We start from the raw sequence: 13,274 nt of genomic DNA, 5'->3' as shown, positions 1-13,274 counted from the left end.
AGAATACAATAATTAAAATAAAGAATACACTAGACGGGGTCACCAGCAGACTAGATGAAGCAGAAGATCAAATCAGCGATTTGGAAAACAAGGTAGCAGAAAACACCTGATCAGAACAGCAAAAGGAAAAAAGAATCAGAAAAAAATGAGAGTTTAAGCGACCTCTGGGACAATATCAAGAGTAACAACATTAGCATCATAGGGTACCAGAAGAAGAAAGCAAGGAATTGAGAATCTATTTGAAGAAATGATGACTGTAAACTTTCCTAGCCTGGCAAAGAAAACAGACATACAAGCCCAGGAAATGCAGAGAGTCCCAAACAAGATGAACCCAAACAGGCCCACATCAAGACACATTATAATTAGAATGTCAAAAGTTAAAGACAAATAGAAAATCCTAAAAGCATCAAGAGAAATGCAAGTAGCAACTTACAAGGGAGCTCCCAAAAGATTGTCAGCTGATTTCTCAACAGAAACTTTGCAGGCCAGAAGGGATTGGCATGAAATATTCAAAGTGATGAAAAGCAGACCAAGACTCCTTTACCCACCACGGCTATCATTTAAAATCAAAGGACAGATAAAGAGCCTCCCAGACAAGAAAAAGCTTAAGGAGTTCACCACCAAAACATTATCACAAGGAATGTTAAAGGGACTTTTTAAAGACAAAAAAAAAAAAAGTTAAAAAAATATGAATAATAAAATGGCAATAGTTACATATCTATCAACAATTACTTTAAATGTAAATGCATTAAATGCTTTGATTAAAAACATAGGGTGGCCGGGGCAGCTGGATGGTGCAGTTGTTTAGAGCACGAGCTCTGAATAACAGAGTTGCTGGTTCGATTCCCACATGGGCCAATCAGTTGTCCACAACTAGATTGAAGACAATGAGCTGCTGCTGAGCTTCCAGAGGGGCAGCTGGATGGCTCAGTTGGTTAGAGTGTGAGCTCTCAACAACAAGGTTGCCAGTTCAATTCCCGCATGGGACGGTGGGCTGCACCACCTGCAACTAAAGATTGAAAACAGCGACTGGACTTGGAGCTGAGCTGTGCCCTCCACAACTAGATTGAAGGACAATAACTTGGAGCTAATGGGCTCTGGAGAAACACACTGTTCCCCAATATTCCCCAATGAAAATTAAAAAAACAAACAAAAAACAGTGACTCTGCTTTAAAAAAAAACAGCAAAAACATAGGGTGGCTGAATGGATAAGGAAACAAAACGCTTACATATGCTGCCAACAAGACTAACTTCAGGTTAAAAGACACACACAGAGTGAAAGTAAACGGATGGAAAAGGATAATTCATGAATATGGGGGAAAAAAACAAAACGCTGCGGTAGCAATACTTATACCAGACAAAATAGATTTTAAAACAAAGGCTATATCAAGAGACAAAGAAGTACCCAATAATCCCACTTCTGGGTATTCATCCAAAGAAACCCAAAAAGTTACTTTGAGGGGATGTGTGCCTCCATATGTTCATTGCAGCATTGTTTACAATGGCCAAGATGTGCAGGCAGCCTCGGTGTGTGTTGATGGATGAATGGATAAAAAGGAGGTGGTACATATATACAATGGAATATTACTCAGCCATGGAAGGGAATTGGGTTCTTGCCATCTACAGCGGCATGAATGGACCTGGAGGGTATTGTGCTGAGCGGAGTATGTCAGACAGAGAAAGATAGATGCAATATGATTTCACTTACAAGTGGAATCTAAAGAACAAAATAAACAAACAAAACAGAAACACACTCATAGATACAAAAAACATTTTGATGGCTGCCAGATGGGAGGGGGGTTGAAGGGTGGGTGAAAAAGGGAAAGGGATTAAGAAGTAGAAATTGGTTGTTACAAAGTAGTCATGGGGATGGAGGGTATAGCATAGAAAATATAGTCAATAATATGGTAATAACTATGTGTAGTGCTAGGTGGGTACTAGACTAGTCAGGCTGATCGCTTCTTAAGTTACACAAATGTCTAACCACTATGCTTACACCTGAAATTAATATAAAATAATATTGAATGTCAGAAAAAAGTAGGATCACAAAAAATAAAATAAAATGTCAATGTATCAAAGTTTATTATAAAGGAATTCTACCATATTAAAGCTACACTAAATAGTTCTATTTAAAAATTATAATAATTATTTGCAATTGCTTCCAAAGATGTCACCTTACTAATTTATTGAGGGGACTGGTATGACACTGACAGATTTAAGAACTTTTAAAACATTTTTAGAGAAGGCAAAGAAAGGATTAAGAAATAAAATTCAATGTTTGTATTTTAAAAAGAAATCCAAAACGAAAACAACGAAGTCCTGTGAAATAAAAACTTTGAAATAACAATGAGAAGCTCCAGGGATACATTTTGGCTAAGAGGACTTCAGTGTAGGAAAATGGACCTGTGAACAGCTGAGTACGATTGAAATACTTTTATTTTTACTATTCCAAATTTTTAACCAAATGCTTTAAAAATTATTATATATTTCTTCTTTTAAACTTTGTGTTTGTAGGTATGTCTAACATCTAATACAGGCCTCAGTCCACACTAAGTACTTAACACCTTCTATAAAAAGAGATGTACAATTGTGTTCGCAGCCGCCGCCGCGCCGCCTTCGCTCTCTAACGCCAGCGCCGCCTCTAGCTCGCCGAGCTCCAGCCGAAGGAGAAGGGGGTAAGTAAGGAGGTCTCTATACCATGGCTCGTACAAAGCAGACTGCCCGCAAATCTACCGGTGGTAAAGCACCCAGGAAGCAACTGGCTACAAAAGCCGCTCGCAAGAGTGCGCCCTCTACTGGAGGGGTGAAGAAACCTCATCGTTACAGGCCTGGTACCGTGGCACTCCGTGAAATTAGACGTTATCAGAAGTCCACTGAACTTCTGATTCGCAAACTTCCCTTCCAGCGTCTGGTGCGAGAAATTGCTCAGGACTTCAAAACAGATCTGCGCTTTCAGAGTGCAGCTATTGGTGCTTTGCAGGAGGCAAGTGAGGCCTATCTGGTTGGCCTTTTTGAAGATACCAACCTGTGTGCTATCCATGCCAAACGTGTAACAATTATGCCAAAAGACATCCAGCTAGCACGCCACATACGTGGAGAACGTGCTTAAGAATCCACTATGATGGGAAACATTTCATTCTTTAAAAAAAAAAAAAAATTTCTCTTCTTCCTGTTATTGGTAGTTCTGAATGTTAGTTATTTTTTTTCCATGGGGTCAAAAGGTACCTAAGTATATGATTGCAAGTGGAAAAATAGGGGACAGAAATCAGGTATTGGCAGTTTTTCCATTTTCATTTGTGTGTGAAGTTTTAATATAAATGCGGGGACAAAGCATTAATGCAAGTCAAAAGTTTCAGTGAACAAAACAAGTTTCAGCAGTTCAACTTTATAACAATTATAAATAAGCCTGTTAAATTTTTCTGGACAATGCCAGCATTTGGATTTTTTTAAAACAAGTAAATTTCTTATTGATGGCAACTAAATGGTGTTTGTAGCATTTTTATCATACAGTAGATTCCATCCATTTGCTATACTTTTCTAACTGAGTTGTCCTACATGCAAGTACATGTTTTTAATGTTGTCTGTCTTCTATGCTGTTCCTGTAAGTTTGCTATTAAAATACATTGAACATAAAAAAAAAAAAAGAGATGTAAAGCTTTGGAAAGGGGTGGTATGGAAAAGTTAGGAAGGTACTTCAATATACCCCAATTTCCAGGAAAAAAAAAGAGAAAATCCCATTTCACGTGTTCTTAGTTCATCAGCACTCTGAGTTTATAAAAATAGCAAATGAATGAAGCCCCTGAAATAAGTAAATACATTGAAATTATACTTCACTTCATCTAAAACCCAGAAAGTATCATGCAAACTGAATTCTTAGAAACAGGTTTCTATGCTAAATGCGCTAAGGCAGGTTGCTGTATAAGGGAACTCTATAGAATTTTAAAAAATAACAGCTTTATTAGGTATAATTCATATACCATAAAATTTAGCCCTTTAAAGTGTCCAATTCAATGGTTTTTAGTATGGTCACAGAGGTGCGCAATCATTGCCATCACCCCAAAAGAAACCTGACAGCCGTGAGCAGTCACTCCCCATTCCACCCTCCCCTTAGCCTCTGGCAATCACTAATCTACTTTCTGACTCTTGGGATTTGCCTATTTGGGACATTTCATGTAAATGAAATCATACAATAGGTGGTGTTTTTCCCTGGCTGCTTTCACTTAACATGATGTTTTCCAGGTTCATCCATGTGGTTGCATGTATCAGTACTTCGTTCCTTTTTTATGGTCAAATACTATTCCAGTGTAACAGATATACCATATTATGTTTATCCATGCATGAACTGACGGACATTTGGGTTGTTTCTACTTTTTGGCTATTATGAATAATGCAGCTATGAACATTAAAGTACAGGTTCTTTTGTGAACGTATGTTTAAATTCTCTTGGTGTATATGTTGAAATGAAATTACTGGATCATGTGGTAACTCAATGTTTAAACATTTGAAGAGCTGCCAAACTGCTTTCCAAAGTAGCTGTATCATTTTACAATCCTGCTAGCAATGTACCAAGGTTCCAATTTCTCCACATCCTCACTAATACTCGTTATTGTCTGTCTTTTTTATTTTAACTGTTCTGGTAGATATGAAGTCGTATCACACCGTAGCTTTGATTTGCATTGCTTTAATGACCAGTGATGTCGAGCATCTTTTCATGTGCTTATTGGCTACTTGTATATCTTCTTTGGAGAAATGTCTATTCAGATCCTTTGACCACTTTAAAATTGGGTTATCTTTTTCTTTCTTGAGCTGTAAGAGTTTTTTACATATTGTGGATATAAGACATTTTCAGATTATATATTCTGGAAATATTTTCTCCTGTAGGTTGTTTTTTCATTTTCTTGATGGTGTCCTTTGCAGCACTGAGAACAATTCTTGATGAAGCCCAATTTATCCATTTTTTTTTTTTTTGTCACTTGTGCTTTTGGTGTTATATCTAAGAAACCATTTTATAACCCAAGGTCAGGAGGATTGACTCCTATATTTTCTTCTAAGAGTAGATACATTCAGCTCTTAGACTTATGTCTTTGATACATTCTGAGTTAATTTTTGTATATGGTGTGAAGTAGGGGATCAACTTCATTCTCTTGGACAGAGATATGCAGATGTCCCTGCTCCACTTGTTGAAAAGACCATTCTTTCCTCCCATTGAATTGTCTTGGCATTCTTATTAAAAATTATACAGGACTTTTAATAACTCAGATAACAAAGATTTTATTTGATTACAAAGAATAATTATGTTTGGTTTAATCTTAAAATGTGTAGTTAGAAAGCAGATACAAGATTTTCAGACTTCCTATGTGCATGCTTTATAGCTGTCAAAACTATTGTTTATTCATAATAACAAAAAAACTGCAAATAACTAAAATGTCCATCTATGGGAAATGGATAAATTGACACATGATAAATTAATACAAAAAAATTCCATTTATGGGAAAATGGATAAATTGACACATGATAAATTAATACAAAAATAAAAAAGCCACACAGAAATTAAAAAAAAAACACCACTTTTGATATACAACAACAATGTGAATAACTCTAACAGATGCTGAATAAAAAGAAGCCAAACACAAAACAGTATATATGGTATGATCCTGTTTATAAGCAGGCCAACAATACACAAAACGGATGGTGAAAGAAGTCAGAATAGTAGTTACCTCTGGTGTGTGAAGAGTTGCCTTGGGGGGGGGGGGGGCAAAGGTAGCCTGGGATGTTGGAAATGTACTAGATATTGATGTGGGTTATGCTTACATAGGTCTATATGTTCACAAAAACTCATCAAGCTGTATACATAATATTAGTGCACTTTATGTACCTTATTGTATGTATTAGTTTCCTATGGTGGCTGTAACAAATAGTAACCACAAATTTAGAGGCTTATTATCTTACAGTTACATACTTATTATCTTACAGTTCTAGAGGTTGGAAATCTAAACTGGGTCTGCAGGACTACGTTCCTTCTGGACATTCCAGGGGAGAATTCATTCCCTTGTGTTTCCCAGCTTCTAGAAGCCAATTGTATTTCTTGGCACTCATCACTCTGACCTCAGCTTCCATCATCACTTCTTCTCTGATTCTTACCCTCTTGCCTCCCACTTATAAGGACCCTTGTGACAACATTGGCCCAACTGGATAATCCAGGATAATCTCCCCATCTGAAGATCCTTAATTTAATCACATTTACAAAATCCCTGTGACATATAAAATAACATATTCACTGGTTCTGGGGATAAGGTCATGGACATCTTTGGGGGCCACTATTCCGCCGAACAGATATGAATGATATTTTTTACCTCAAAAAAAATTAAGTCTATGCATGATACATGATAGTTTCACAAACTGCAATGATAATGAGAAAAAAAATTAAATGTCTTTTCCAAGCACAGAAATAAGAAGCCTTGCCACTGGAAATTATTTTAATTAAAAAGACTTTGTTTAATATTTGATACTATTGTAGAGTTTTTTTGGTCAATGAAAAATTAAACATTGAAGTTAAAATACTGCCAAATTATATAACATGTCTTTTCAATATACTTGAAAAATTTAATGAGCTCTTTTTAAGCTGAAAGAAAATGAGAACAATCTGATTAAAGTGAAGGATATTATCATGGAATTTATTAGCAAACTTACATATTATTTTACTTTCTATGCTTGCAATTAAGAGATAGGAACATGCCTAATGATACTGATTTGGAAATGTGTTGCTCTCACTTTGATATTATTTGAAAAGGCATGATAATTAGATTTAAAGGTTTTTATGAACTTAAAATACCAAATTGGATGATTTACACATTTGAAATGAATGTGGACTGTGTTATCCAACTTTTCAGGAATCATTAAAACATAATACAAAACTGACAAAACAAAACATAAAGAACAAATTAATAGTCGAATTCTGAGTTTCAGATCCAGTTAAAATGTTCATATCTACTTTCTTGGAAAGAAGCTAAATTACGTATAGTATTTCAAACTACATAATTAGTTGAAAAGAGACTCAGTGCCGTAGTGCAGTTACTGCAAAAGCATCAAAAACAACTGAAAACACATAATGGAGGAGATTATAGGATCATATTAATAGACTAAAAACCAGTATTATAAAAATAGTTGAGATACATATGTGCAAGGATTTTATTGAATTTCTTTAACAAGGTTGTTTTAAAAATCTACGTAACTAGGTGATGGATTGAATATGAGGGGTGAGGAAGAGTGGGGTATCAATAATTAGGCCCAAATTTCTGGCTAATGCAATTGGATAGGTGTCAATACTAATTGCCAAAACAGGGCAAGGATTCTCATGTGTTATATTATTAGACCTCTTAACAACACTGTAGAAATTATGGTGTGGAATTTACATTTACAAGATGTGGGAATGGAGGTTCGAAAGGTTATGTACCTTAGCCAAAGGCACACAACTAATAAATGCCAGAACCAGAAATCAGGACTATCAGATTCTAAAGCAGGTGATCTTTCAGTGTTATCTTTCAGCATTGGAGGGTAGACAGAGTAGAGGTTATATTAGATTAGCCATGACTATACACTATGACTAAAATCATAAATGGATTACTTGTGGGGAAAGTTCTTGGTTATATTAAATAGAGATGATTATTAGAGATTTGGAAATTAAGTAACAAAGTTTCTGGTCTTAGATTTAATCTAATAAATTCACACATAATAGAGATTAGCCTCCCAGGAGAAGTAAATCTAAAGACCATACATATAGTACCAAAGAACACTCAGGTGAGGTGTTATTGATAGAATCCAGTGAGACCATACAGGACTGTATGAGGAAGAACAGCAAAAGTGATTGAGAGGAGGCCAGTGAGATAGGAAGAGAAGCAAGAGAGTGTCGCCTGCCAAAACCCAAATGAAGAAAGGGTTTCAAGAAGGAAGGAGTGAACAATTATGTCAAATGCTACTGAGAGAATGGATAAAATGAGGACTGAGAATGGACTACAGGATTTAAAAACATGGAGGTCATTGGTGAACTTGATGAGAGCTGTTACAATAGGGTATCAAGAGCCTGACTAGAATGGGTTCAACAGAAAATGAGAAGAGAGGAAGTGGACACAATAGGAATAGACAACAATTTTGAGATTTTTTTTTTTTTTCACTGTAAAAGAAAGCAGAGAAATGAGGTGATCACTGGAGATGTGAGGAATCCAAAACTTTGTGTGATCTAGAATTTTTTGTTAAAGATGGAAGATACTACAGTTTGCATGTTGATAGGGAGAGACCTAAGAGTGAAGGGAAAATTGATGATTCAAGAGAAAGAAGAAAGAATTGCTGGAATCATATCCTTGAGCAAGTGTGTGTGGGGGGGTGGGATCTAAAGCACCAGTATTCGAGTTGGCCTTCAATAAAAACATGGATGATTCATCCGTATAAGAAAAGGGAAAACAGAGTATAGAAGTATATAGTTGAAGTAGCTTTTGATGCTATCACTTAATAACCTCCTAATCAAGAATTTAGTCTCAGGAATTCTGATACCAGGAAGAAGGTAACTAGCACAGCAGAAATGGAATATTTGTTAGTAGACGGAATATTACATGTTGTAGATTAATATATCAACATTCTGGTTGGTTATTGAGTGACTTCCTTTAAGTCCCATCAACTCTGGTGCCCTGACAAAGTATTACAAAACAATTTAGACAACTGACAGACTGAACACAATGTTGCAACATAATCTCAAAGAACTAATACTCTAATATTTAAAGAGCTCCTAAAAATTGACAGGAAAGAAACTAACAACTCTTAGAAAAATGGGGAACAGATATGAACAGACAGTCAACAGATAAAGAAAAGCCAAAGGTCTTTAAACATGTGAAAATATACTCAACCTAACTCATAATAAGAGAAATGCTAATTAAAATTACTTGGAGGAAATACTATGTTATTATTATTAATGAAATTTTAATACTTAAAAAACAAAATTTTTCAAAATAGTTTACAAAAAAAGAAAAAAAAATACTGACATACTACTTAGATTGTCAAAAACCCAAAACTTCAGTAATACACTCTGTTGGAGAGGCAGTTACTCTCACACATTGCTAATGTAAATACAAAGTGATATAATCACTGCGGGAATGAATTTGGCCAAATCTAGTAAACTTACTTTACTTTTCCTTTTAACTCAGCAATCCCACTTGTGGGACTCTAGCCCAAAGATATACCAGCAAAAATGCAAATGCTATATGCATAAAGCTCTTTCTTCTGGCATTATTTATAATAGTAAAAGACTGGAAGCAACCCAAATGTCCCTCAATAGGGAAGATTGAATAAACGATGATACAGCCACACAGTGAAATACTATGCAGCTATAAAAAGGAACGGGGAGCATTCCCATACACTGAAATGAAGTAAACTCCAAGATATACTGTTAAATAAAAAAAAATCAAGCTGCAGGATAATAAAGCATGCTGCCTTTTGTATAAGAAATGGGTGGTGGGAATAATAATATATAAAGGTATATGAAAGGAAATAAAGAAATCATAAACAAACAAAAAACAATAAAAATGATTACTTATAGGAGGAGGGAAGAAGCAGGGTGAAGCGGACAGGGAAGAAAATGAGGCTTCTGTCAATATGCCTTAGGTTACAGTTTTGACTTGGAAACCATGTATTTTACATACTTAAAAACAAAATTAAAACGAAAGGGAAAAAAGTAATCCCTAAACAAAACAAAACTATAGTAATTTTATAGTAATCAAAATAGTACGATATTGGTAAAAGAATAGAAAATTCAATCAATACAACAGAATAGAGAGCCCAGAAATAGACCCCTATAAATCTAGTCAACTGATCTTTGACAATGGAGCAAATCAAATGCAATACAATGGAGCAAAGACAGTCTTTTCAACCAATGGTGCTGGAACAACTGCACGTGGATGCACATGCAAAACAATGACTGTAGACACAGACCTTACAACTGTCACAACAATTAACTCAAAATGGATCACAGGCATAAGTATAAAATAAAAACTATAAAACTCTGTTTAGTGGTTACCAGAGGGTAAGGGGGGAAGGGGTGGGAGATGAGGGTAAGGGGGATCAAATATATGGTGATGGAAGGAGAACTGACTCTGGGTGGTGAACACACAATGGGATTTATAATGATGTAATACAGAATTGTACACCTGAAATCTATGTAATTTTACTAACAATTGTCACCCCAATAAATTAAAAACAAAAACAAAAAACACCTCTTGCCATTAAATGCGGCAAGCCCATGTGAATTTGATAGTAAATCAAATAAGTATGCTCCTAAGCCTTTTATACTCAATTAATAAAATGTTGATTTGCAGGAGAGAAAAACTATAAAACTCCTAGAAGATAACATTGGAGAAAAATCTAGAGGACCTTGGGTATGGCTACGCCTTTTTATATACAGCACCAAAGGCACGATTCACGAAAGAATGAATTGATAAGCCGTACCTCATTAAACTAAAAACTCTGTGAAAGACAAAGTCAAGAGAATGAGTAGACAAGCCACAGAGAGAAAATATTTGCAAAAGACACATATGATAAAGAACTATTATCCAAAATATACAAAGAACTCTTAAAACAACAATAAGAAAACAGACAACCTGATTAAAAAATGCGCCAAAGACCTTAACAAATACTTCACCAAAGAAGATAGACAGATGCCAAATAGGCATATGAAAAGATACACCACATCATGTGTCATTGGGAAAATGCAAATTAAAACAATGAGATACCACTACATGCCTATTAGAATGGCCAAAATCTAGAACACTGAAAACACCAAAAGCTGGGGAGGATGTGGAGCAACAGGAACCCTGATTTATCATGGGAGTGAATACAAAATGATACAGCAGCTTTGGAAGAGAGTTTGGCAGTCTCTTACAAAACTAAACATGCTCTTATCAAACAATTTAGCAATTGCACTCTTTGGTATTTACCCAAATGAATTGCATATTTATTTCCACACAAAAACCCTCCCCCAAATGTTTATAGCAGCAAGAAAAAATTGGAAGTTGAAATTTAAAAGACGATACCACTTAAAATAGCATCTCCAAAAATAAAAAGACTGTTTATAAATCTAAGATACATATAGAGGATCTGTATGCTGAAACTACAAAGTGTTGATGAAATAAAATGAAGATCCAAATAAATGTAGAGATATGCTGTGTTCATGGGTTAGAAGGCTCAATATTGTTAAGATGTCAATTTTCCTCAATTTGATCTACACATTGAGCACAATTCCAAGGAAAGTGTCAGCAGACATATTTTTAGATATTGACAAGTGGATTCTACACTTATATGGATAAGTTTATGAAACTAGAAGAGTCAAAAATTTTTAAAATGATTACAATGACACCAACAACAAAGTTGGAGGATTTACACTACCCAATTTAAAGGCTTATTGTAAAGTTACAGTAATCAAGACAGCGTGGTATTGGTAAAAGGATATACATCCACACACACACACACACATACAGATAAATTGATCAGAATAAAGAGCCCCAAAATAGATTTAATAAATATATTTTTTGACAAAGTTACAAAGGCAATTCAATAGAAAAAGGACAGTTTTTTCAACAAATGGTGCTGGAATGATTATTCATCCATACGCAAAAAAAAAAAAAAAAGGAACCTAAACATATACCTCATACAAAAATTAACTCAAAATGGAGCATAGACCTAAAGATAAAACTATAAAACTTCTAGAAAAAACAATAGGAGACCTTGTATTTGGTGATCAGTTTTTAGATATGACACCCACAACACAACCCATAAAAAAAGAAATTGAGAAATTGAACTTCATCAAAATTAAAAATTTTTGCTTTGTAATTGAGTCTATTAAGAGAATGAAATGACAAGCCATAGATGGTGGTGAGAAAATATTTCCAAATCATATATCCAATAAAGAACTTGTATCCAGAATATATAAAGAATTCTTAAATCTCAACAATAATAAAACAAATAACCCAATTTAAAAACGGGCAAAATATCTGAAAAGAAACTTCTTCAAAGAAGATAATTGGATGGCAAATAAACATATGGAAAGGCACTCAATTTGGTTAGTCATTAGGAATATTAGACTAAAACCACAATGGGACACTACTCCACACCCATTAGAATGGCTAATATAAAGAACAGAACACCAAATGCTGGCCACGCTGTGAAGCAACAGGAACTCTCAGCCCTTGCTGCTGGAGATGCAAAATGGTTCAGCTACTGTAGGAAAACAATTTGGTGGGTTTTTTGTTTTTAAAATAAAGTTAAGCATACATTTATCATGTGACCCAGTAGCAATCCCATTCTGAGGTATTTATCCAAGTAAAAAACTTATGTTCACACAAAAACCTATATGTGAATATTTATTCATAATTGCCCCAAACAAGCAATCAAGGTGTGAATGGACAAACTGGTAAATCCATACAATGGAATACTACTCAGCAATAAAAATGAACAAACGATCGATTCATGCAACAACATAGGTGAATCTTGAATGCACTTTGCTAAGAAGATAATTGTTGGGGCTGGGTGATGGGTTTATGGAGATTCATTATTATCCTCTGCATTTTTGTGTCTGATTGAAAATTTCCATAATAAAAGTTTTTAGGGGTACTTTAATGACATCATAATGTCTTGGTACTACACAGATGTGACAAAAGTTCTATATTCTGATGTCAGAAGCTACACCTGAAATGTTGCACAGCAAACTGCAAGTTAAATGAAGATCAAATCTGGTAATGTAAAGTAATTTTATTTTACTATCTTAGGACATACAATAAGAAAGTTTTCGAAGTTTTCAAAACACAATTTCGAGAGGAAATAAGACTTACTGGCTTATTGGCTCTAAGAATTTAGTTTTCCAGGCACTAGAAACAGTGCAAAAAGCTACCCAGGACACTGTGAACCCTGGCTGTGAGACTCACGCAGTCTGAGTTCCAGGATACAGGTCAGGGATGTGAGCAAGCACTTTTCCTTCTGTGTGTTTGTCAGTGGAGGATATGTGTAAGAAGAAAGAGGTTTGTTCCCAGCGGTATGTTCGTCTTTTAATTAAGTTGAGATTATCTGAAGTTTGAGAACACTGAGTAACCAGTCATTCTCATAGATCTCATTACTTGCGATCATTTCTGAAGATGATGCTCAAAATCTTCTATTTATGCTCTATACACTGTGTTTTCCCGAAAATAAGACCAGGTCTTATACCATATTTCCCCAAAAATAAGACAGGGTTTCATATT

At 35.1% G+C, this 13,274-nt stretch overlaps 1 protein-coding gene across 1 annotated transcript; it reads left to right on the top strand.

Moving 5' to 3' along the window:
• The first annotated feature begins 2,653 nt into the window (after positions 1–2,653).
• On the top strand, positions 2,654–3,157 carry LOC117021769 (histone H3.3A-like). Its single transcript, XM_033105109.1, has one exon. The coding sequence runs from the start codon at positions 2,699–2,701 to the stop codon at positions 3,107–3,109; it is 411 nt and encodes a 136-aa protein (XP_032961000.1). The 5' UTR covers positions 2,654–2,698; the 3' UTR covers positions 3,110–3,157.
• The last annotated feature ends 10,117 nt before the right edge of the window (positions 3,158–13,274 follow it).

Source organism: Rhinolophus ferrumequinum, chromosome 4 (genome assembly GCF_004115265.2).
Source record: "Rhinolophus ferrumequinum isolate MPI-CBG mRhiFer1 chromosome 4, mRhiFer1_v1.p, whole genome shotgun sequence".
Lineage (NCBI taxonomy): Eukaryota > Metazoa > Chordata > Mammalia > Chiroptera > Rhinolophidae > Rhinolophus > Rhinolophus ferrumequinum.
Note: the sequence above shows the minus strand (reverse complement) of the source record. Positions and strands in the feature narration are given on the sequence as shown.

Bases quoted from the DNA above. Each gene is read 5' to 3' on its own strand.
- LOC117021769 (XM_033105109.1), top strand. From the start codon at position 2,699: ATGGCTCGTACAAAGCAGACTGCCCGCAAATCTACCGGTGGTAAAGCA.